The 25,835-nt window shown below is 38.3% G+C and overlaps 1 protein-coding gene across 2 annotated transcripts in view; it reads left to right on the plus strand.

Moving 5' to 3' along the window:
• The first annotated feature begins 5,323 nt into the window (after nt 1-5,323).
• LOC134388646 (zinc finger protein 540-like) overlaps nt 5,324-25,835 on the plus strand; it is a 47,558-nt gene continuing 27,046 nt past the window's right edge. Inside the window, exons 1-4 of one of the 2 annotated variants that reach the window (XM_063111857.1) lie at nt 5,324-6,296; nt 22,339-22,404; nt 24,291-24,417; nt 25,490-25,585. In XM_063111857.1, coding sequence (XP_062967927.1) covers nt 22,396-22,404; nt 24,291-24,417; nt 25,490-25,585 — 232 coding nt within the window. In that variant the 5' untranslated portion in view covers nt 5,324-6,296; nt 22,339-22,395. The remainder of the gene's footprint in view (nt 6,297-22,338; nt 22,405-24,290; nt 24,418-25,489; nt 25,586-25,835) is intronic. The other variant, XM_063111858.1, reaches the window with a different exon arrangement.

Here is a 25,835-nt window from a genome sequence, read left to right on the forward strand (position 1 = left end):
TCAATAAAGCGGTAGGACACAAAATCCACATGCAAAAATCAGTAGGTGTTGTTATACTCAAACAACAAACTAGCAGAAAAGGAAATCAAGAAAGCAAGCCCAACCATCTAACCCCAGTTAGGATGGCTAAAATCCAAAAGACTCTGAATGATAAATGCTGGCGAGGTTGAGGAGAAAAAGGAACTCTCATACATTGTTGGTGGGACTGCAAAATGGTGCAGCCTCTATGGAAAATGGTATGGAGGTTCCTCAAACAATTTCAGATAGATCTACCATACGACCCAGCTATCCCACTGCTGGGAATATACCCAGAGGAATGGAAATCATCAAGTCGAAGGTATACCTGTTCCCCAATGTTCATCGCAGCACTCTTTACAATAGCCAAGAGTTGGAACCAGCCCAAATGTCCATCAACAGATGAGTGGATACGGAAAATGTGGTACATCTACACAATGGAATACTACTCAGCTATAAAAACGAATGAAATACTGCCATTTGCAACAACATGGATGGACCTTGAGAGAATTATATTAAGTGAAACAAGTCAGGCACAGAAAGAGAAATACCACATGTTCTCACTGATTGGTGGGAGCTAAAAATTAATATATAAATTCACACACACACACACACACACACACACACACACACACACACACACACACACAATTTGCTTACTAAGGATGTGCTAAAACCACACCCGACTGGACCCGAGGTGAGGGCCCTGACCAAACTATTCTATTTTCCCAACAATCCACCCCTTCAGGGTCCTTGCCATACAATCTACGTGTTCAGAATCTTCTGCAATGTTCCCTTAGCGAGGATAAATGACCCTTACATTTACATACTACACATTCCATCCCAGTCCCAAAAGTTTTTAGCTTGTTGCAGCACCAACTCAAAAGTCCAAAGTCCAAAGTATCCTCTGAGACCAAAGGCAAAAGTCCTTCCAGCTGTGAACCTGTAAAGAGTCAAAAACAAGTTTATCTACTTCCAAGATACAGTGGGACAGATATTGGGTACACATTCCCATTCCAAATGGGAGGAAAAGAAAGGAAAACAGTCCCCAAACAAATCCGAAACCCAAACATGGCAAACATTAAGCACATTGGGGCACCTAAACCTCTAAAGCGTTGAGCAACCATGCTCGTACAGCTCTGTCAAGTGCAGACCATTGAGCTGCCCTGGTGCCTGCAGTTTTTCCACACTGGCACTGCACATTGCCAGCAGCCCCAAGGTTCTGGGCTCCTGGTGGCAGTCCCACCATCCTGGCTCCATTAGACATTTCCTCAGTGGGGGTTCTCTGTGGGGGCTCCAAACCCCCTCTCCTGCTCCACATTGCTCCATAGATGACCTCCGCAGCTGATCTCCACAGCGGCTCCACCCCTGCAGCAGGTCTCCCCCTGAGTCCCCTGGCTTTTTCATACATCTTCCAAAATCTAGGTGGAGGCTGCCATGTTTCCACTGCTCTCACATACTGCTGGCCTGCAAACTTAAAACAACATGAACGCCACCAAGGTTTTCAGCTTTTTTTCTTCAGAGGTGCTGAGGCAGGATTACTCTAGCCAGAGTGGCTGGGATGCAGGGAGCAGTTTGCTGAGGGCAATGACTGTCCATCCTCCAGGTCTGTCCTCCAGGACAACTCTGTCCTTCTAGGCCTCAGGGTCTGTGATGAGTGGGGCACCCTTCCAGACTTCTCAAATGCCTTTAGGGCATTTTCCCCATTGTCCTGGTTTTTAGCATCTGGGCCAAGATAATGTCTTTAGCAAACAGTTTATCTGCTTCACCCTTGTGTTTTTTACCTGCTCTCTGCTTCTCTACCACATGGTCAGGCTGCAAGTTTTCCAAATTTTTACGCTCTCCTTGCCTTTTAAATTCTGGCTTGTGAATTACTTCAATCAGCTTGGCTTACCCTGGCTACTCACTCAGTCTCAGGCAGTTTTTGCAGCATTTGCCCACAGTTCAAACAGCTGCATTTTCCCAGTCCATCAAGGAGTGGCTGCCCTGCCCGTGTGCATATCTGCAGCTCTCCTGTAACCACCGCTACAGAGACAGGTGCGTAGAAACGGAGACTAACTTTTCCACCTTTCACCAAGTGAAAACATACTTGAAATTCTGCAGGGGCACCCATCCTCAGGTCATCTGCTCATCTGCATGTGGCACTCTTTTCTCAGGTTTTACGGCACCTGTCAAGCCATCATGTTTAAGTGACACCCTCCGAGCCTTTTGCCTTCAGACAAATGCAACATGTGTTTACTACATCGTCTCTGAAGCACGTTACACCATCCACCCATAGGTCCCATAGCTGTACCAGCCAGGGGCTCTCCCTGTTTCTGCTGCTTTACTGTCTCCATTTCTCGTGCACAACAGGTCATGCCTGGAGATACACGGTTTCCCCAGCTCACCACTGGGTTGGTTGCCTTCCCTGGTGCGAGAGGGAGGAGTGGCCAGTCGCTGCATGTCGCCCTCCAGGATATTTATCCATGCTTCCAACAACTCTGCTTTCTGCTGCAAATCTCGATCAGTTTGCAGAGTAGTGAACAATAGCCAAGCTCCAGTCAGCAGAAAAGTGACCACCAGGCACCACATGTTCAAGGACAGCCACATTTCCTCCCCATCCCAAGAGGTTTTCCATTGTAATACCTGGTCTATGCTGCCTTGCAGTACACTCTGCAGCAACCAGATCCCGGTCAACAGGAAGGTGGCCATAGAGCAGAGTATATTCACAAGTACCCACATTTCCTCCCTCTTCCAAGGGCTTTTGGCTCCTGTATCTGTTCAGAATCCTGTCACAGACCATGCCAATGTAGAGCCATGGCCGATGTCTGGAATCCTGTCGACATCACCAATTGCAGGGCTACAGGCTAATGTTGGAATTTTGCCCACATCGCCAATTGTTAGGCTCCATGACTGCCATTTGTAGTGCTCTTAATCCTGTTTGTGCTGCTAATTGTCTAGCTACACGACCACACTAGTTGTCAGGCTCTTTTACCTGCTGGTAATCCTCTACTGACTGGGCCAATTGCTGAGCTAGGGCTGGGTCTGAAGCTTGTAGACCCCTCAAGCCCATTCACAGACTGGGTCACAAAACCTTCACATGCCAGGCTGGGTCCCCAGACCCCTTACATACCAGGCTTGGTCATCAGACCCCTTACACGCAGGCCTATGAGCTAGGTAACTGGCCAAAAGGTCCTTGGAAGCCACAGGCTGGAAAGCATGGCCACGCAGGGCAGACTCCCAAGGCAGACGCCCACCCGCCTGCTTCACTAAAACTCCTCTCCCTCTTTTTCTCTCTCTCTCTCTCTGAAGAACACGAGAATAGCAACAAAACTAAAAAGATACGTTGGCACGCATGTGCACTAACTCCACACACACACACACACACACACACACACACACACACACACACACACACACAATTTGCTTACAAAGGATGTGCTAAAACCACACCCAACTGGACCTGAGGTGAGGGCCCTGACCAAACTATTCTATTTTCCCAACACAGAGGCAGGGGACAAAAAAGAGCTATGCAAAATTAACAAAACTCAGGTCACAATAATCCAATTCAGGAAAAGGGAGAAGGGTGGCCTTAAAGCAACTTTACAATTCAGACTGGAGCTACAAGATAAAAGTTGTGAAAGAGACTCTTCAAGGAAATAAAAAGCTATTGAGTAAGTTTGAGCATTTGGAAAAAAATCATTGCTGGGAGTTTGACATATTTGTTGTAACACTTGGAAAAGGGTAGTGTATTAGTCCATTTGTGTTGCTATAACAGAACTAACTGAAACTGGGTAATTCGTAAGGAAAAGAGGTTTATTTGGCTTACGATTCTGGAACAGCTGGATCTGGCATGGGCCTCACGCTACTTCTACTCATGGTGGAAAGCAACAGGCAGCCAGCGGGTACAAGCAGATCACATGGTGAGAGGAAGCGAGAGAGAGAGAGAGAGAGAGAGAGAGAGAGAGAGAGAGAGAGAGAAGGTGCCAGGGTCTTTTAAACAACCAGCTCTCATGGTAACTAATAGAGCTAGAACTCACTCATTACTCCCCCCACGTAGCGAGAGCATTAATCCATTCGTGAGGGATCTGCCCCCATGACTCAAACATGACTCAAATGTGCTGGAAGCTTCCAGCACTGCCACATTGGGGATCAGATTTCCATATGAGTTTTGGTGGGGACTACACATCCAAACTCCATCAGGTAGCAATAAGAACAGACAAGGCAAGAAAGCACATAGGAGTATACATACAAAACAAGCCAGTTAATTCCAAGATAAACAAAATCCTGTATATAAAAACATACTTGGCTCTAAGGCCAAAAAAAAAAAAAATTAAATAATCAGCATATAAATCCCAAATATTGCTTTAACCCATAATTGTGATAAAGCTATATTTAGAGGTGGGTCTGGGAGAGGGCAGAGGATGGGAGGTTCTTGCTTTAAAGGAAGTCTGAACTTCATCAAACAGACGTTCTAATTATTTTAACCACTAAAATGACTGATCTTTTAACTAAGAGTTAAAAGGACTTTTTTATTATCTAAGAGTGACTAAAGAAGTTATTGAAGTCATCCAAGATTTCACATCCAAGGGCAAGAAGAAACTCAGTGAAACACTTACAAGTGCAGGTAAATACATACATATATGGACGTGTGTGTATGTGTATATACGTGTGTATGTGTATGTACTTTTACATATATATGATTTTTATTCCCCTGCACTCTTCAATAGGTCTGGGGTATACATTCTCATAATATTAGCACCTGTAATGAAAATCTTACCTCCTCCTTTCCAATTTTGCCTGAAATTATTTTAACTTATGTAATTGCCAGAGTCAAAATCCAGAGAGCACACGTAACCAGCCTTCGGTTAATCAAAATGCCATACCCAGCTTCATACACAAGAAAACTGACCCTCGTGCAGGGTCCCCGTGGAAAACAATAACCAGAAGCATTGGCTATCAAACCCATCCCATGCGGTGGGACACAGACACGTTCGCGGAAAAACAGTCTCAGGCACTTCACAAATCAAGTCACAGCTACACCGACTCCTACATCTGGCGGCAGAGGTGGGCATAATCGCGCGACATTCTCTGCGGAGTCATAATAGTACGCCATGCACAGACACACGCAGAAACAGTCCCACGCACGGAAACAACACCGTCCATGGTTGCACACTCGGTCCGGCACATCCTAACACCCCGTGTTCGGCTTTACGGCTCCATCCAAACCGAACAGCCCCCGCTCCTCTGGAGGAGGCGGGCGAGGTGCCCGTTCGTCTACGCGCCTGCGCACTCGCACGGGGCCTAACGTTCCGGCGGTCTCCGCAGCGCGGCCCGGGAGGGGCGGGGCGCGGAACCTGTAACCGACTGCGACACTAATCGAGTCCGCGACTTCTACGGCCTCCTACTACAGAGGACGCCCGACCCGGCTTATGCTCCACGGCATCAGGGTTCACATTCACAGACCGGAGTTTCTGCCTGCCTCCTTGGCCTTCCACCGCTCCCTCCGCGCCCTGAGGAGATGCGGGACTTGCGCCTGGACTGAAACGGGCACATCCCGGAGCTCCGGTACCGCTGTCCTTGGGGCGTCGCGGTTCTCAGAGCCCCGCTCCGCTCTAGGATGGTGAGGCGCCAATCGGCGCGGCCGCAGCTTTTCTGGGAGAAATGAGTGCGGGCCCGGGCAGGCGGGACTCCTTGGAGCTTGCTGCGAGTGGCGAGGGGACTGTACGGCCGTTCCACGTCTCCCCCTGCATCCGAGCGTGTTAGTGCGTAGTTGAGCTCGCGTGGCTGTCACTTGATGCGGGACCCGGTTTGTGGAGCAGTCTAGCTTCCAGTGCAAGACTCTGAGGCCCCGCGCACCTCGGGCTTCGCATCGGCTAGAGGGGCCCGGCTGCAGAAAAAAAATCGCAAGGGGTAAGTTGGAGGTGGAACCCCAGAATGAAGGTCCCCAGCGAAACGTCGGTACTTGTGCCTGGGGCGTGCCGCTAAGCCTGGAAGGACCTTTAGGACAGTTCCGGAGAAAAGGCGAAGGGTGGCCTTAAGGGTCGTCAGCTGCGGTGTCAGACTGCAGCGTACTCAGAGCTGTGAACCACGACATTCTAATCTTCCTCCAGTTTTCTCTGTGCGCATACATATGGGAGTCAAGGACAGGGATTGTTCTGGACGCTGGGTTCTGACCTGTCTTCAAAAAAAAAAGCCGGGTGTCGCATGCCCTCCTTTTCCCTTGGCCTTGCCATTCTCCAAGGAAGCCTTGTGAGGAGTAAAGAAGAATCACTGCTGCACATCTGAAAATTAAATTCAAGGTGAGTTTGTGCTTCCTTTTCGTTCCATGAATCACATTTCATTTTTCAGGACATGGTAACATCTGGAGTCCTGAAACGTCCTGCCTAAGAGTAACTTGTCCGTTGTTCTAGCCCTAGGTCTTCCTCCCACAATGAAATGTCAGAGGTCCCGGGGGTAGATCCCACTCCCCAGTGCAACGACCATGTCCTTCCAGTTAATTATTTACATATCCATTTTGCAAATTCTTTCAGCTTTCTTGTTGGTTCTCTTTTACTGAGCATTCATATAGTATAGAAGTACAATTCTAGAGGATAATATTACAACCATTATTTTAGACAGTAGTTTGTTAAGAAAATATACCTACTTGGGATCACACGCCACATTTTCTGAATCTGCACAAGCTTGAGTTATAAAACTAGATAAGGTAGTAGATGGTTCGGCTCTTTTCAGTCAGTGACAAGGACTTTGCTTTTTGAGGCTCTTGATTTGAGCAGAGAGATACGTTTCAATGAGTGTAGAGATTCCTTCCCTCTCATCCCGAAACCTCAGTCTATATAGGATTTTTGTGGTACTAGCCAGGCAGCATAAATTTGTTTCAGGCCTCATTTTTGTGTGGTGTGTGAGAAGCAGTATGGTATAGTGGCTAAGAGTATGGATCGAATACCTGGATTAAAATCCTGATTCCAACACTTGCTACATGTATGAGCTTGGGTAGTTTATTCATCCTCTTCGTGCCACAGTTTCTTAACTAAAATGGGAATAATAATAGTACATACCTCATAGGATTATTAAGAGAGTTAGATGAGTTAATTCAAGGTTACTTCAAAAAGTTCATGGAAAAATGGAATTAGAAGATGATAGGAATCTTTCCATGAACTTTCTGAAGATCTCTTGTGTGTAAAATTCATAGAACAGTACCTGGCACATACTAAGTCTCAGTAAACATTACCTGTTATGATGTGGTGATTCTGGGTCATTCCTCTCAGCTTTCTGTAGATAAGGAGCAACGACAATGTGAAATTAATTTTGTTGGCACTTGTAGTTAAGAAAATGAAGCAAATGCTGAAGTCATATAGAAGAAATTTCTTAACCCTACGTCATTTGCCTCCATTTATAGGCTTCCAGGAAGCAACAAGACCCCTTGAAATTGTATACAGAATTGTTGAATACATCTGTTGTGTATATTCTTGTATAGAATTTGTACCCAATAATATGGAAGTTGTTAAGTTAATCAAACTGTATGTGGTAGAATAATATGCAAACTAATAAAAACTTTAAAGATTTAGGCATAAGGAAAAATGATTAGGATGTAATGCTAAACCATATTAATAGCTGTGAACAAGAATTCTCAAGAAATTGTTATGTGTGAATCTATTATTTATATTGTAATTTGTAGGAATTTTGCAAGGATTAGAACTAAACATTGTTCAGTGGAGAAGAGATGGGGTAGAGCCATATTTATTGAACACTGATATCGTACCAAACACATTGCTGTTTCTTCTGCATATATTCACTTATTTTGACTGGAAATGCCACATACCTAAATTGTGATCATTCACAGAAGTATATTGATAGTGAAAGTGTCTCATTGGATTGATATGATACAGCAAAAGGATGTTCAAGAGCAGTTAGATGTTATTTATTTTGGTTCCTTGATTTCCTTGTTTGAGCCCATACCATAGACCTGTTTGCTCAGTTCTCTTAAGCAAAAGATATGCAGAAAGAAATAATTTAAAGAATTAAAGAATTAAAGAATTTAAAGAATTAAATAATTTGTATGTAGAAAATCCCGAAGTAATACACACAAACATATATGCTAGAAATAATAAACAGGTTCACTAAGGTCACAGATAATTCTATATAAATACCAATCGTATTTCTATATACTAGCAATGAACAATCTGAAAATGAAATTAAAACCATTTTCTCACATAAATATCAAAAAGAAAAAAATATCTAGGAATAAAATTAAAATAATACAAGATATTTATTCTGAAAAACTATAAAAGATTGCTGGAATAAAGATCTAAATAAATGTTTCCACATTTTTGGTGCCTTGAAAAAAATAAAAATAAAAAAGAGCTAAATAAATGGAGACATTCCACATTTTGAGTTGGAAGAGTCAATATTATTAAGATGGTAATACTGTCCAAATTGATTTGTAGATTCTGTGCCATAATAATCAAAATCTAGGGGCTTTTTTGCAGAAGTGATAAGCTGACCCTGTAATTCATATGGACATGTAAAGGACTCAGAATAGCCAAAACAATGTTAAAAAAGAACAAAGTTGGAAGATTCGTACCTCAGAATTTCAAAACTTACTACAAACCTACAGCAATCAAAACAGTATTGTACTGGCATAAGGAAAGACATAGATTAACGGAACAGAATTGAGAGTTCAGAAATTAACATTTGCATTTATGGTCAATTGATTTGTGACGAAGGTGCCAGGACAATTCAATGGGGAAAGGATAATCTTTTCAACAAGTCCTAGTTGGACAATTGGACATCCATATGTAAATGATAAATTTGAACTCTTACCTTATGTACCATATACAAAAATTATCTCAAAATAGATCATAGGTGTAAATGTGAAAGCTAAACTATAATACTCTTAGAATAAAACATAGGAGTAAATTTTCATGATTTTGAGATATGCAAAGATTTACATATGACATCAGAAATGATTCTAAAAAGTGGTTAATTGGTCATGAAAATTAAAATTTTTTGTGCTTCAAAACCATCAAGAAAGAGTACTAAGACCACCCATAAACTGTGAAAAAATATTTGGAAAAATTATATATTGAGTACCTGACTTTTATCAATATACAAACAACTCTTACAACCCAATAATCCAATTTAAAAGATCACTAACCCATTTATAAAATGTGTGAATGATTTGAATAGACATTTCACTAAAGATAGAGGAAAGCTTAATAGGCACATGAAAAGATGCTAAACATCGTTAGTCATTAAAGAAATGCTAAGTAAAACCACTATGAGATACCACTTTACACCTTCTTGAAGAGGTATAATATAAAAAAGGGAGAAAAGTTAAGGATGTGCACAAACTGGAACCCTCATATATTCCTTTGGACGTGTAAGTGGTACAGCTAATTTGATTGGCAATTTCTTAAAATGTTCTTAAAATTCACCACACAAGGGGTCTTCAAAAAGTTCATGGAAAGATTTGTATTATCTTTTTATTCTATTTTTCCACAAACTTTTTGAAGTACCCTTCTATGACCCAGCATCTCCAATTCTAGTTATCTGGGCAACATATGTCCACTCAAAAACTTGTTTGTACATATTCATTTCTACATTAATTATAATATCCAAAATATAGAAACAACTCAAATATCTATCAATGGGTGAATGGAAAAACAAAATGTCATATATTCATACAATGATTGCTATTCAGTAATAGAAAGGATTGAAGTACCGATACATGCTATAACATTGATGAACCTCAAAACCATTACACTAAGTGAAGGAAGACACAAAAGGCCATGTATTGCATGATTCCACATATATGGAATATCCAGAAAAGACTAATCTATGTAGACAGAAAGTAAATTGGTAGTTGCCAGAGGCTGGACTTGGAAATAGGGAGTGACTGCAAATCACATGAGGTTTCTTTTTGGAGTAATGAAATGTCCTCGTGGTATTGGTTGCTTGGCTCTGTAAATTTGCTACAAATCACTCAGTTGTGCACTTAAAATGGGTGAATTTTATGGTATATAAGTCATATTCACAATAAAGCTATATTTAACAAATAAAAAGATTGTTTTAGAAACAAAATAAAACCATATGCCAAGAAGATATAAAAAGGAACCTGGAGAGATATCATTATCAGTTACTGTAAGAAATCTTTTGGAAACATTTGACCATTACCAGTTAATGAAAAACATGCCTAGAAAATCAGATGTAGAAATTATAGAATTGGTTTACATTTGGGGAGCTGAAAGAAACTTAAGAAAAGCCATTCATTAAGAATACAGTCATGGTAATATATGAGTGCATAACTTCCCATACATTTTGCTACCTATTTATGCCTATGCGACTATTTGTTTTTTCATATATACATATATTTTATAAATGTAATTGTATTGTGCATCATGTTTTATATACTAATTTTACTCTGGTAAGATATCGTGGTCATTTTCCATGTTCTTAAATAGTTCTACAATTTAGCATTTATTGACTATATTCCATTATGTGGATTTACTATAATTTGTTGAACTGGTCAGCTATTTCTAAACTTATAAAGCTAAACATTATCCTCAATTCTCAGACCATGAGAATTTGTGTTTTTCTCTTTCAGAGATAGGATCATTTAGGAATGTGGCATTGACTATTGCCAGGTGAAATACACATGACTGTACCCACTCAGTTGTGATGTTGCAGCTGGATAATTTATGTAATCATTTAGCTGGGTTTTCCTGATTAAGAATATTTCCCATACCACAATCCAGTTTGCCCTCCAGTACATACTGCTTTCTTTATTGTGATTCTGGGGAAACTCCAAGGTGCTTGGCTTGATTTCTGAAGGATTGACTTGACATTTTGAAATATATAAATGGACAGCTTTGCTGTGTTATTCTTGAAGTTTGATCATCTTGATCTTTCAAATGACATTTTTACTTTCCTTGACTCTTCTTGTACTGGCCTCTACCCCAGTGGCCAAGGGGCTAGTCTGGATTTTTGTATAGGTACAACATACCTAAGTCTTAATGCAGATATGTTTCTAAGCCAGAGAGAATTTCACTGTTGAAGCAAAGGTTTCCACCCTAGTTGATGGGTAAAGGGATGGCATGAGACATTTCTCCAAGTGACTGAAGAACAACAAGCAATTTGGAAGCCATCGTGGGTAAAAACATAGGACTAAAGTTTAGTACCTCTAAATGGTACTTACGAAACTCCATTCCAAAGCTTCAGGCCATCCTGCAGCACCTTGTGTAGCAATACTGTTGTCAACCCCAGCAATTTCCACTCCACTGCAGTCTTGCTATCCCCAACAGCCCTTAGCTATGTGGCAGGCCCTACTCATGCATAGCAGAGGTTAGGAGCATCAGGACCCCAGACCGAGCAGGATGAAAACTATTTGGTCCACATGGGCTTTCTGGTCATTTTGTGATGTGCGAGTACTTTTTCTTGTGTTCCTGTGCAGGAATTTTAAAGTCAAAACTTTTAAGGATATGAGACTCAGTACGGTGTTAAGTTTCAGGAAAACATATCTTTAAAGAAACAAGATTATGGCACCAAAGAAAAGAAAAAAGGCTACATTTCTCAGGAGAGCCATTGGTGGCAAAACACAATCTCTGAAGTAGGACAGAAATTGGAGCTATGAGGCCAAAAATATTCTGGAGTGGCATCACTAAAAATGGCAGAGTAGGGAACTTCAAGGCTCTTTCCCTCCACAAAAGCAATGAAAAAGCAGGCAAAAACTATCAAAATAACTTTTGCAGAACTCTGGTATCTAGTCAAAACTTACAACAACAGAGGGAAGCTTATGAAGAACAAAGCTGCTGTACTTTGGTAGGAGTGCTCTGTGGCTTTGTAAGTTGTCTGCCTGCCATCTTCTGTTCCTCAGATCTGTGGCAGGTGTGAAGTTGGCAGCCTGTACTCCTGGTGCAGGTTGCTAGTTCCAGAGACAGCGATATGGACCTTATTCTCAAAGACTTGTGGCTATGTGTTTCAGCCTATCTGGTGGCTCCTTAAGGACTGGTGCAAAGATTTATGTTTGTTTCATCCAACCTGGACTATCCCCAAGGCTAGGACAGCTTCCCAGGTGGCATTTGCCAGACACATTAAAAGCAAAAATATTGGCCACAACCTGGGACAAAGGATAACATTGGAACAAGCATTAGACATACTGAAAGATATCAGAAGAAACAGGTTGGGAAAGGAGATATGTGAGGAAACAAGGACTTGTAAAAGCTCCCAAGTATACTGAGTAATTGAGAAGGCCGCACATATGCCCGTGGTGGAAATTTTCTCTGAGGCCTGATAAGATGCTAAGGTTTCACCTCTAGCTGACTTTCATGCTCCATGCGAGCAGGAAGTAAAGGTCAAGACAATTTTAAATGGCATGGCTAAAGTTTGAAGGACTGCCCCAACAGACCAACATGCAAGGAATGGGAGAGTATCCCAGCCACCTTTTTTTTTGCTTAAGGCATTATATGGAACTCTGTCAAAACATTGTCTGACCACTAAGCTGACAGAACACATTTCAATGGTCTAACATGACAAAGAATACAGACTTTACAAAAATAGGTTAGAAAAGTCACTAAACAAGCAAACAGTAAGACTTCATAACATGCAGAAACAACAAATTCCAGGGAGAGAGGACAATCTGATTTTTAGAGTTGCCACATTATGGTATTCAGAATGTCTAGTTTTCAACAAAAATTATGAGGCATGAAAAGAAACAATATGGTCTATTCACAGGGACAAATAAATTAATACAAACTCCCTGAGGAAACCCAGACATTCATCTTACTAGAAAAATAAATGAACTGTCTTAAATAGCTAACAGAGCTAAAGGAAACCATTGATAACTAAAGTAAACTAGGAGAATGCTGTCTCATCAAATTGAGAATAGCAATAAGGAGACATTATAAGAACAAAATAGAAATTCCAGAGCTGAGGGCTGAGCCCGTGGTACACTCGGGAGAGTGCGGTGCTGGGAGCGCAGCGAGGCTCCCGCCGCGGGTTCGGATCCTATATAGGAATGGCCAGTGCACTCACTGGCTGAGTGCTGGTCACGAAAAAGACAAAAAAAAAAAAAAAGAAATTCCAGAGCTGAAAAGTACAACAGTTGAAGTGAAAAATTCACTGCAGAGGGGATTAACAGCAGGCTTGAGTAGGCAGAAGAAAGAATCAACAAGTTTGAAGATATGTCAATTAAGATTATCCAGTCTGAAAAAATAAAAATTAAAAAAAATTTTTTTTAAAGATTATCCAGTCTGAGGAACAGAAAGAGAAAAGAATAAAGAAAAATGAACAGGGACTGAGACCTGTGAGACACCATCAAGTGTATCAACATGTACACAATAGGAATCCCAGAAAGAAAAGAAAGAGAAAGGGGCAGAAGGAATACTTAAAGAAGTAGTGGCCAAAAACTTTCCAAATTTTATGAAAGACAGGAACCTATACATAAGAAGCTTAACAAACTCATCTGGATAAAATCAAAGAGATCCACACCAAGACACATTGTAATTAAGCACAAAGAGAGAACCCTGAAAGCATCGAGAGGGAAGCCTCTCATTACATGCAATCAGTCCTTAGTAAGATTAACAGCTGATTCCTGAAACCATGCAGGCCATAAAGCAGTAGGATAACATTTTAAGTGCTGAAAGAAAAAAGCCTACCAGTCAAGAACTTTATATCTGGCAAAGCTATCGTTCCAAACATGAAGGAGAAATTAAGACATTCGCAAAAAACAAAAACTTCGGGAGTTTATTACTGGTAGACCTGCCCTGAAAGAAATGCTAAAGGGAGCTCTTCAGGCTGAGGTAAAAGGACACTAGACAGTAACGTGAATCCACATGAAGAAAAACACTGGTAAAAGTAAATATATAGGTAAATATAAAAGCCAGTATTATTGTATTTTTGGTGTTAACTCCTCCCTTCCCCCACCCCATGGTATAAAGGCCAAATGCATAAAACAGTACTTATAAAACCTATGTTGATAGGCACACAGTGTATAAAGTTGTAAGTTGTGACAGCAACAAAATATAATAGGAGTGGATCTTTAAAGGAACAGTTTTTGTACACTAATGAAACAAGGTCATTATTCAGACTTTGAATTAATAATTAATAATAAATTAACAATTTGAATTTTTGTTGTGACAGCAACAAAATATAATGGGAGTGGATCTGTAAAGGAGCAGTTTGTGTACACTAATGAAACAAGGTCATTATTAATTCAGACTTCACTGTTACAAAGTTAAGATGCTAATTTTAATCCCCAGGTATTTTTTCTTAACCACTAAGAAAAAAAACAGTAAAAACATAAAGAAAATCAAACAAGAAGTGCTATACAAGAAATAATGGATTAATAAAAAAAGAAGACAGTAATGGAGGAATGGAAGAGCAAAAAGTTTTAAGACATGTAGAAAAGAAATACTGAATGGGAAAAGTAAGTTCTTATCAGTAATTACATTAAATGCAAATAAATTAAACTAATTAAAAGGCAGAGATTTGCACAACAGATAAAATATATAATCCAACTATATGCTATCTACATGAAACTTGCTTTAGATACAAACACACAAATAGGTTCAAAGTGAAAGGATGGAAAAAGATGTTTTATGCAAACAGCCAAAAGAAAGCTGAAGTGAGTGGCTATGCTAATATCAGACAAAATTGACTTTAAGACAAAAATTTTTAACAAGAGACAAAGGATGACAATGTATATTGATGAAATAGTTAATCCTTCAAGATGATATAGGATTATAAATATATATGCACTCAAAATATATGAAGCAAATAAAGTGAGAGAAATAAACAGTTATACAATAACAGTTGAAGACTTTAATACCGCACTTTTAATAATGGAGAGAAAACCTTGACAAAAATTCCAAAATGGAATAGATGACTTGAACGACACTGTGAAACAACTTGTCCTAGGAGCCATATACAGAATACTCAATCCAACAACAGCAGAATACACATTCTTCTCAGTGCACATAGAACATCCTCTAGGACAAAGTATATGTTAGGAACAATAACTTAAAGGACTGAAATTATATAAAGTGTGTTTTTCAACTACAATAGAGTGAAACTAGAAGTTGATAACAGAAGGAAAAAGTGGAACATTCACAAATATGTGGAAATTAAGCAACACACTCTTAATGAATGGGTCAAAAAAGAAATTACAAGTGAAATTAGAAAATACTTTGGGATAAATGAAAATGAAAACGCAGTATACCAAAACTTGTGAGATGCAGTGAAAGGAGTGCTCAGAGGGAGATTTATACCTGTAAACACCTTCATTAAAAAAAAAAAAAATCCCAAATGAATGACCTAACCTTACAGCTTAATGAACTAGAAAAAGAACAAGCTAAATATTGCTAGCAGATGGAATGAAATAACAATTGAGTAGATATTTATTTTTTAAAAATACAGAATAGAAATATAGAAACAATGAAACCAAAAGTTGGTTCTTTGAAAAGATCAACAAAATTGAACTTTTAGCTGGATGGGTCAAGAAAAAACACGAGTCAAATTACTAAAACCAGAAATGAAAATAGATTACTATAGATCTTACAGAAATAAAAAAGATTATAACAGAATACTCTGAATATATATATACAACAAATAAGAGAATCTAGATAAAATAGACAAACTATTAGAACCACATGAAGTACCAAAACCGACTCAAGAAAAGATAAGAATATCTGAACAGTTCTATAGAGATTGAATCAGTAATTAAAAACATCCCCCCAAAGAAAAACCCAGAATTAGATGGCTTTGCTGGTGAATTCAACCAAATATTTAAAGAAAACTTAACACCAGTCCTTCTCAAAGTCTTCTAAAATGTAGTAGAGGGAACACTTCCCAATTCATTCTATGAGGCCAGCATTACATGGATACCAAAACCAAGAAAAGAAAACTACTAACCAATATACCTTCTGAATATAGATGTAAAAAAATCCTCAACATAAAACTAACATGATGAATTTAGCAGCATATTAATAGTATTATACATTGTGATCAAATGGGATTTATCACATTAATGCAAGGGTGGTTCAACATAAGAAAAACAATGTAATACACCATGTTAATAAAATGAGGGGGGAAATGCATGCGATCATCTCAATTGATGCAGATACAGCATTTGACAAATTCCATTGCCCTTTTACAATAAAAACACTCAACAAAGTAGGAATAAAAGGGAACTAGAAACCTAGACCTAACATTGTACTCAGTTTTTAAGGACTGAAAGCTTTCTTCCTAAGATCAGTAACAAGGAAAGGATGCCCTCTTTTGCCAATATTCATCATTCCACTGGAAGTTCTCATCAGAGAAATTAGGCAAGAAAAGGAAATAAAAATCCATTTTGGAAAGGAAGTAATAAAAGTTATCTCCTTTCACAGATGACTCAATTTTATATATATAAAACAATAAAAATTTTTAAATCCTGTCAAAGTTAATAAATGAATTAAGCAAATTTGTAGGGTACAAGATATACATGCAAAAAATTGTTGTATTTCTGTACATAGCAATAAACAATCTGAAAGCAAAACTTAGAAAACAATTTCATTTACAACAATATCAAAAAGAAAATATTCATGAATAAATTTATCCAAGGAGGTACAAAACCTGTGCACTGAATACTACAAAACATTATTTAAAGAAGCCCTAAATAATGGAAACATATCCCATTTTCATGGATTGGAAGACAATATTGTTAAGATGGCAGTATTTCCCAAAATCGATCTATAGATTCTATGCAATGCCTATCCAAATTCCAGTGGAATTTATTGCAGAAATAGATTTTAAAAATGGATAAGCCAATCCTAAAACTAAACTGTAAAACTGTAAGGGATCCAGAATAGTCAAAATAATCTTGAAAAGAAGAACATAGTTGGAAGACTCATACTTAATTTAAAAACTTACTACAAAGCTACAGTAATCAGAACAGTGTGGTACAGGCATGAGGATAGACATACAGACCAATAGAACATAATTAAATTGAGAGCCCAGAAATAAACCCTGTCTATGTTCAATTGCTTTTCAACAAGGGGTTAAGACCATTTAATAAATAAAGAATAAATAAAGAAGCCGCCAACAAATGTTTCTGAGACACCTGGATAACCACATTCAAAAGAATGAAGTTGGACACCTACCTCACTCCAAATATAAAAGTTAACTCAAAAAGGATCAACAGCCTATATATAAAACTAAAACTATTGGAAGAAAACATAGGGGTAAATCTTCATGACCTCATAATTGGCAGTTAATTCTTAGATTTGACACTGACAGTACAAGTAACAAAAGAAAAATTAGATATATAAGACTTTATCAAAATTAAAAACTTTGGTGCATTAAAGGACTTTATCAAGAAAGTGAAAAGGCAACCTATGGAATGTGAGAAAATATTTGAAAATCACATGTCTGATAAGAGTTTAATAGTCAGAATATATAAGGAATTCTTTCAACTCAACAACAAACAGACAAGCCAATTTAAAAAATGGGGCATGCACTTGAATAGACATTTCTCCAAATAAGATGTACAACAACCAACAAGCACATGAAAAGATGTGCAGCATCAGTGGTCATTACGAAAATGCAAATCAAAACTACAATGAGATGCCACTTTATATTCACTAGGGTGGCTTTAATAAAAAAGAAAGAGGGAGGGAAGGAGAGGGAGGGGAGGAAGGAAATAACACAGGCTTGTGAGTTTGTGGGAAAATAGGAATCCTCATACATTGTTGGTTGAGTATGGTAAATAGTGCAGCAGTTGTCGAAAACCTTATTGGTTCCCTATAAATTTAAATGAAATTACCACAGGTCCCAGAAGTTCCACTCCTAGTTATATACCCCAAAGAAATGAAAACATACATTCATAGTGAAACTTGTACAAGAATGTTCATAGCAGCATTATTCATAATAACCAAAAGGTGGAAACAACTCAAATTATATCTATCAATAGGTGAATGGATAAACAAATTGTGTGTGTGTGTGTGTGTGTGTGTGTGTGTGTGTGTGTAATGGAATATTATTCAGTCAGAAAAAAAGAACAAAGAATTAATACGTGATGCAACTGTGAAGAACCTCATAAATATATTAAGTGAAATGCCAGACGCAAAAGGTCATGTATGTTATGATCTCTTTTATGGAATATCCACAGAATAAATCCATAGAGACGAAAAATAGATGTGTAGTTACCAGGAAATGGGAAGAGAAGGAATGGGGAATGATTATTCAGTGGGTGGTATTATATTTCTATGGAACAGTGAAAAAGTTTTCAAACTAAAGAGAGGTTGTGTACCAATAAATTCTACACTTTAAAATGGCTAATTGTAAGTTATGTGGATTTTGCATGAGTTAAAAACAAATAAAAGAGAGGGTGGTACTGACATAAGAATAGACATGTGTGATTGGTGTCACAGAATTGCGAGACCGGAAATTAACCCACACCTCTATAGCCAGCTGGTTTTTAACAAGGGCACCAATACCATAGAGTTGGGAAAGAATAGTCTTTTCAACAAAAGGTGCTGGAACAACTGGTTAAACACATGCAAAATAATGAAGTCGGTCCCCTACCTTATACCCTATATAAAAATTAACTAAAAATGAGTCAAAGACCTAAATGTAAAAGCTAAAACTGTAGAACTCTTAGAAGAAAACCTAGAGGTAAATCTTCATGACTTTGGATTTGGTAAGGGATTCTTAGATGCCACACCAAAAGCACAGGCAACAAAAGAATAGACAATTTGAACTTCATCAAAATTAAAAACTTTTGTGCATTAAAGAACACTGTTGTTAAAAGACAACCTACAGAAAGAGAGAAGGTAGTTGTAAAACACATATCTGATAAGGGTCTAGTATCCAGAATACAAAGAACTCTTAAATCTTAACAAAAAGACAGACAATTCAATTAAAAAATGGGCAAAGGACTTGAACACACGTTTCTCCAAAGATAATATATAAATGTCCAAGAAGCACATGAGAAGTCTTTAACATCATTAGCCATTAGGAAAATTCATACCAAAACCACTATGAAATACCATTTCACACTCACTAGGATGAATATAATAATTTTTTAAAAAGAAAGAAAACAGATATTGTCAAATCTGTGGAAAAATTGAACCCTAGTATGTTGCTGGTGGGAATGGCAGAGCTGCAGAAAACAGTTTTGTGGTTCATCAAATAGTTAAACATACAATTGCTGTATGACCCAGCAATTTCACTCCTAGGTATTGTACCCAAAGGAATTCAAAACAGGCATTTAAACAAAAACTTGTACACTAACGTTTATAGCAGCACTATTTACAAAAGCCAAAAGGTGGAAACAACCCAAATGTCTATCATCTGGTGAATGAATAAACAAAATGTTCAGCCATTATAGTGGATTGAATTGTCCCCCCAAACTCATTGAAGCTTGAATTGTGTCCCCCAAGTTTTATGTATTAGAAACTTGGCCCCCACTGTGACTGTTAAGAGGGTGGGAAATCCTATTACTGTAATTGAAAGGTGGAGCCTTGAAGAGGTGATTGGATTGTAGGACCGTGCAGTAGTGAATGGATTAAAAATGGTGGTCAGGGGCATGGTTCTGATGGCTTTAAAAGGAGAGTCTGTCTTGCTCTCTCTCTGCTCTCTCTGCTTCCACTATCTTGCAATGTGAGACCCTTGAGTCACTGTCACCACACCAGATGGACTTTGGACTTCCCAGCCTCAGAAACTGTAAGCAATAAATTGTGGTTTTTTTTTTTTATAAATCACCGAGTTTCAAGTATTTTGTTATAAGCAACAGAAACAGATTAATACATCCATTTTATGGATGTATTAGTCCACCATAAAAAGGAACTAAATAGTGCTCAGAAGCATTACACTGAGTGAAAGAAGATGGACACAAAACACACATTGCGATTCCTTTATATGAAAAATCCAGAACAGGTAAACTCATAGAGACAGAATATGAATTGGCAATTGCCAGGGGCTGTTGAAAAAGGGAGGATAGGGAGAAACTGCTTAATGTATGTGAAGTTTCCATTTGTAGTGATGGAATGATTTGGAACTAGGTAAAGGTGATGTTTGCATAACATTGTGAATGTACTAAATGCCATTAGAGTGTATACTTTAAAATGGTTAATTTTATATTATGTGAATTTTATCTCAGAAAAAAGCCCTATTAACCTGAATTTCCTGAATTTCATTATCACATCATATATTACTACATTCATTACTTCTCTTATTCCCTGTAGCCTAAGCTCTAATATTTTCATAAACACAGAAAATATAGTAATACCTGTAATGCCACCATCTAGATGCAACTACTGTGAGCATTGTAGTTAAAATTGTTTACATGTTCTTTTATAAATGTGCACACTCAAAATGTGTATTTTTCACTAGACATACTGTTTTGAAACTGACCATCTTTGAACAGGTAATGAACATGGGATCTAAATAATGACCTGTATCAGGGGCTGACAAATTACAGCCCTGAAACCACATTTGGCCCCTGTCTTTTTTTGTGTAGCCTGCAAACTAGGATGGGTTTTATGTTTTCTTAAATAGTTGGGGGTAGGAGGGCTGAATAATATTTCAAGACATGTTAAAATTATAAAAATTTCAAATATCCATGTCCATAAAAATGTGGGAACACTGCCATGCTTTTTAATTTATCTATTTTCTATGGCTGCTTTTGCACTATGATGGTAGCCTTACATAGTTTTGATAGACTGAATGGTCCACAAACCCTAAAATATTTTTTTTCCACACATAAAATATTTATCTTGTCCTTCTCAGGAAAAGTCTGTTAACTCCCAATCTGTATCATTTTTAATGGCTACATTAATTTCTATTGTAGTCTAGATATGCTAGAATTTATGTAACCCATTCTTTATGGAAGACTATGTGAGCTTCCATAGCCTTTCTAGCTTTTTCAATTTTAAAATTAGTCCATCAGCACCTGTATGCATATATCTTTGTGCACATACATAATTATTTTCTTTGGACAGGGTTCTAGAAGTGGGATTGCTGGAACACCTGGCTTGCATTATTAAATTCTTCTAATATGAATTTCTAATTTACCTTCTTTAAGGTGGCACCAATGTATAACGCAGTATGAGAGTGTCTGTTTTGCTCCAAACTTACTAACATGTTATTGTCAATCTTTTAAATTTGCCTGTGTACTAAATGTAAAATGTTATTTGTCACTTCAACATACATCTTACTTAATAGCAACATTTAATATATTTGGTAGGTTAACTTCTGTTATTCATGCTCAGGTTTCTTTAGGTGTAATAAGAAATTCTGGGTATCATTGGCAAGAGCAGAGTTGAAAAAGAACTGGCTTTGTATTTGCTAGATTGTGGATTCAGAACTCAGATATGTCATGTATTAACTGGATTTAGGTTTCTGTTTCCTGATGCTTGAAATGAAGATTACAACAACATTGCAGAACTGTTCTAAGGATTAAATATCTATATATATGGGATGCATCATGTAAAAAAATTTTTTTTTTACTGATGGCAGGGGTCATATATTCACCTCTCCCTCCAGTTTGGGTACCAAGGGAGAGGGCAGGGTGTGAATGATATCATGCAGAAAAACCGTGTGGATGATTCTGATTGGTGGAAAGGGGGGGTGGTGAGCCCGGAGGACTCAAGGAGTTCTAGTTCAGGCTAGGGGAAGGGATCCTACTGTGCAAGTACAATTTTGTAGTGATAAAGGCTGTCGTGCATTGTCTATGCCAGAGGTCAGCAAACTTTTATATATATATATAAAGGGCCAAATAGTAAATACTTTATGCTTTGTGGGCCATACAGTCTCCATTGCAACTACTCAACTCAGCTGTTGTAGCTTTCTGAAAATAGCCATACATAGGAGTATACAAATGGGCATGGCTGTGTTCCATTCAAACTTTATATACAAAAACGTATGGGTGGGCCATATTTGGCCCATGGGCCATAGTTTTCAGACTCCTAGTCTATTCTGTCTTTTGTCTTGAAGTCTAGGTAGCCCGGAAAGGTCCTAAGGCCATGAAGGTGGTCTGTTTTGGATCTTGTGGTCCCTTTTAGAAGGTGAGAACTGAGGGAGAAGAATCTAGTTCTGAACATCCCTGTCTCAGGCCTGGATCAGCATCCTCATAGTGGGGATTGGCCAAAACTCTCCTGCTGAAGTACTGGTCATGGGCTCTACTTCCAGCGGACCTCTGTTCTGTGTCCATCCTTGTATAGCCAGGTTTTCTCGGTGTGGTGAGAGTGGGGGGGGGGGGGTATTGGCAAGCAAGAATGGAGAAAAAAAGATTCTTAATTTATATTATTTTGTTATATTTGAGACAAGCCTGGTCTCATTGCCTCATTTTCTTCTTGCCCAACTCAGGCTTCTCAGAACTTTGCACCTTAAGGAAGACTGACCAGTTCTTGTGATTCTAAAACCATGGCCCATGTAAGTTGCTGTTTCTCTATTTTTTTTTTTTTTTTTTATCCCTTTAATATCATGAGAAGAGGGCTGGCTGGTTGGTTTAGTTGGTTAGAAAGCCACCTTGCACCACCAAGGTCAAGAGTTTGGATCCCATACTGGCCAGCTGCCAAAAAAAAAAAAAAAAGATCATGAGAAGATTTTCATTTATGCTGAAACTTCCTATCTAACAGAATTTTTCTTTAATCTCAACCTTACCGACTCCTCCTATGTGCCCCTCTCTTCTCTAATCAGTATCCATCTCTGCATTGATCAAATCGTTCAGCATCTCCTGTCTACTCAGTCTCTGTCTAGAGGAGAAATGGAGCAGAAACAAAGTCAGTAGAGGGAGGTATTTGACCATCCCTTGTCAGATTTGCAGTGTAATGAAAGAAAGGATGGACTACACATGAAGTATAATGAAACAGAGGATTTGACTACACATGGGAAAACTCTGAAGTTTTCGCAAAGATCCGAGTCTATAAATAAAATGCAATTTAGTGTTGATTGGCCTCAGTCTTCATATGTGATTGGGGGATGCCTGTAGAGAGATCACAAGCTCTTTCCTCGGAATCTCTTGAGAGGTAAATATTCATAATAGGATCCATTTTATGGTTGAATGGAATGTGCTGGTGTTGACATGTGATTCTGGTTCATCCTACACCAATATTTTTTATCTTGGGAACAAGGTAGGTATATAATTATAAGAAAATCATCCAGATGCATAAATACTAAATCAGTGTATTCTCCCAGAATTAGAGAAGGCTTAAGAGATACTATCCAACATAAATGTCTTATTTTCTGAATTCTGTGGTTAAGTGTTGAATAACCATATAATTGACTATTATATAGCTGACAGAAATTATTTATAATAGAATTCGTCAAAATAAGGAAAAATTACTATATAATGGCGTAATGGTGAATTTGAGGCTTAAAGAAATTCTTTAATTTTATACAAACCGATTATTATACAAAAGATTTTATACAGTATCTAAGAAAAAATCCATGATATAAAAAAAATTTTCTTAAAGGAAAAAGGAGATGTAGGATTCCTCTTTTTCCCTTAAATAATTTAAGTAATTATTTATTTATTAAATAATAACTTATTGATAATTTTCAAGGCAAGAATATAGCATATTTGCTTGTGTCCACAATTTCATTTAATTGGGAAACATTTATTTGTTGCCAGAAATGTTTGAGTAATTAAAGAACCCCATGATGTATAGGAAGTTTTGCATACAGCAATTAGATTCTTCAAGAAAATGAGGTGACTCTACTTCAGAACACCAGTTTCCTTACTGTCTCCTACCTTTGTCATAGGCTTTCAGCCCCAGCCTGCAGTTTGGTATAGTCCGCCTTGCTGCAGTGTAATCTTTCATCTCATACTCTTTCTTAATACATTGCTATGTATTGAATGTTTGTTCCTTCCAAAGCTCATGTTGGAACTTAATCTCTGATATGGTATTTGAAAGATGGGGCCTTTAAAAGGTGATTGGATTATGAGGATTATGCCTTCATGAAGGCATTGATTGATTCATGGATTAATGGGTTAATGGTTTAATGGGTTGTCAGGGAGTAGACTGGGGGCTTTATAAGGAGAGGAAGAAAGCATGTGGACATTCCCTTACTCAGCCCTATCATATGTAGTACCCTGTGTTGCCATGGCACTCTGTAGAGAGTCTCACCAAGATGAAAGCCCTCACCAGATGTACCACCTGGACTTTGCACTACCCAACCTCTAAAACTGTAAGAAATAAACCTCTTTTCTTTATACATTACCCATTTCTAGGCATTCTGTTATTAGCAACAGAAAATGGACTAATAAATATATGGTCTGTAATTTCACCAGTAATAATGTTGGTTTATGGTTCCAGGCATTGGTGATGTTCAGCGATGTGGCTGTAGACTTCTCTCAGGAGGAATGGGAGTGCCTGGACCCTGCTCAGAGGGATTTGTACAGAGATGTGATGTTGGAGAATTATACCAACTTGGTCTCACTGGGTAAGGCCATCTACCTCAAATAATTTAGAGTCTGCTCTCTGAAATAGTAGTTTTCTCTTCCTTGAATTCAGGACTGTTTTTTAAGAAACTAGCTGAATTTCTTCTCTGTTTCTCAAGGACTGGGCTGAACTTTATTGGTTTGTAAATGGCACTTCCACTAAATACCTTCATTTTCACCATACTGTAGTGGTCCTCTTGAAACATTCCTTAATTCATTCCTATAATTGCCTCTTCCTTAATGACTAAGGAACTGGATTTGAATTCTGAAACATTTACTCCAAAGTCAGTGTCAAAGAAGTCAGGTTTCACATTGTATTTGAGCTTAGAATTGCTATGGATGTTCTGTTACTGTGTTGTTTGGTGGCCTGCCTGCAAGGATAACAGCCCCACCCTGGCCTACAAGTTATATGTTGTGGTTTAAATAAACAAAATTTACTTAAAATTAAAGTGAATATATTCTGTTTCCTACAACAAGCATTCTCTTACTTGATTTGTGATTGAATATTAAAATCCATTAACTTAGCATTTAACTTTGAGTGAATATCTTAGCAAGAACCTAAAAATAGGAAGCTTCTTGTTTTGCTCTAAGTAAATTAACAGCAGCAAAAATAATAATAGCTGACAGAACGCTTACTGTATATCAGGCACTGTTCTAAGTTCTAAATATTAGCTATGAGATAGGTAGTACTTTTATTTTCATTTTACAGTTAAGAAAACTGAGACCCAGAGATTTTAAGCAGTTTGTTTACAGTCTTAGTCAACACTTGGCTGAGCAGAATTCGAAATCACCCAGGCTGGCTCCAGATTCTGCAGTCAATCACTGTTGCCTCTCAATAGAGCAAGCCTGAATGAGTTTCAATTCCAAAATGAGACGTTTCCCTTTCCCATCAAGTTTTTTATTCTCTGTGGCCCTGAGGTTACCCTAAATTGAAACATTTTTTAATCCAATCAGTTTTCTCTGAAGTCTTTATGTCGTTTTGATCCATAGTTTATTATAAATTTATAAGTCTCAAAATGTTTTTGAACTTGTAATGTTTTACTTCTACATCTTGTATTTCTTTCTTATGGGTAGGATATTCTGCCTCGAAGCCAGATGTGATTACCTTACTGGAGCAAGGGAAAGAGCCCTGCATGGTGGTGAAGGATGTGACAGGAAGATGGTGCCCAGGTGAGTGAGAGCTCATCAGGAAGATGGAAGTTGCTAGTAAAGGTCAGGGAGGATGCACAGGATTTCCATGTTTGGGAAGTTAACTTCGGAGGCCTCAGGCCTTTGGAGGAAAGGCCTAAGATGGGGAAGAAAACAGTTTCTTAGCGTGAACTACCGGAAGAACTTTATCTGAGCTCTCAGTAACCACTGTCTTTGTTTTTTTTCCTCATATTACCCTCTCATTTCAATAACGAGAATGTTTTTTTCTTTC

Source organism: Cynocephalus volans, chromosome 10, assembly GCF_027409185.1.
Source record: "Cynocephalus volans isolate mCynVol1 chromosome 10, mCynVol1.pri, whole genome shotgun sequence".
Classification (NCBI taxonomy): domain Eukaryota; kingdom Metazoa; phylum Chordata; class Mammalia; order Dermoptera; family Cynocephalidae; genus Cynocephalus; species Cynocephalus volans.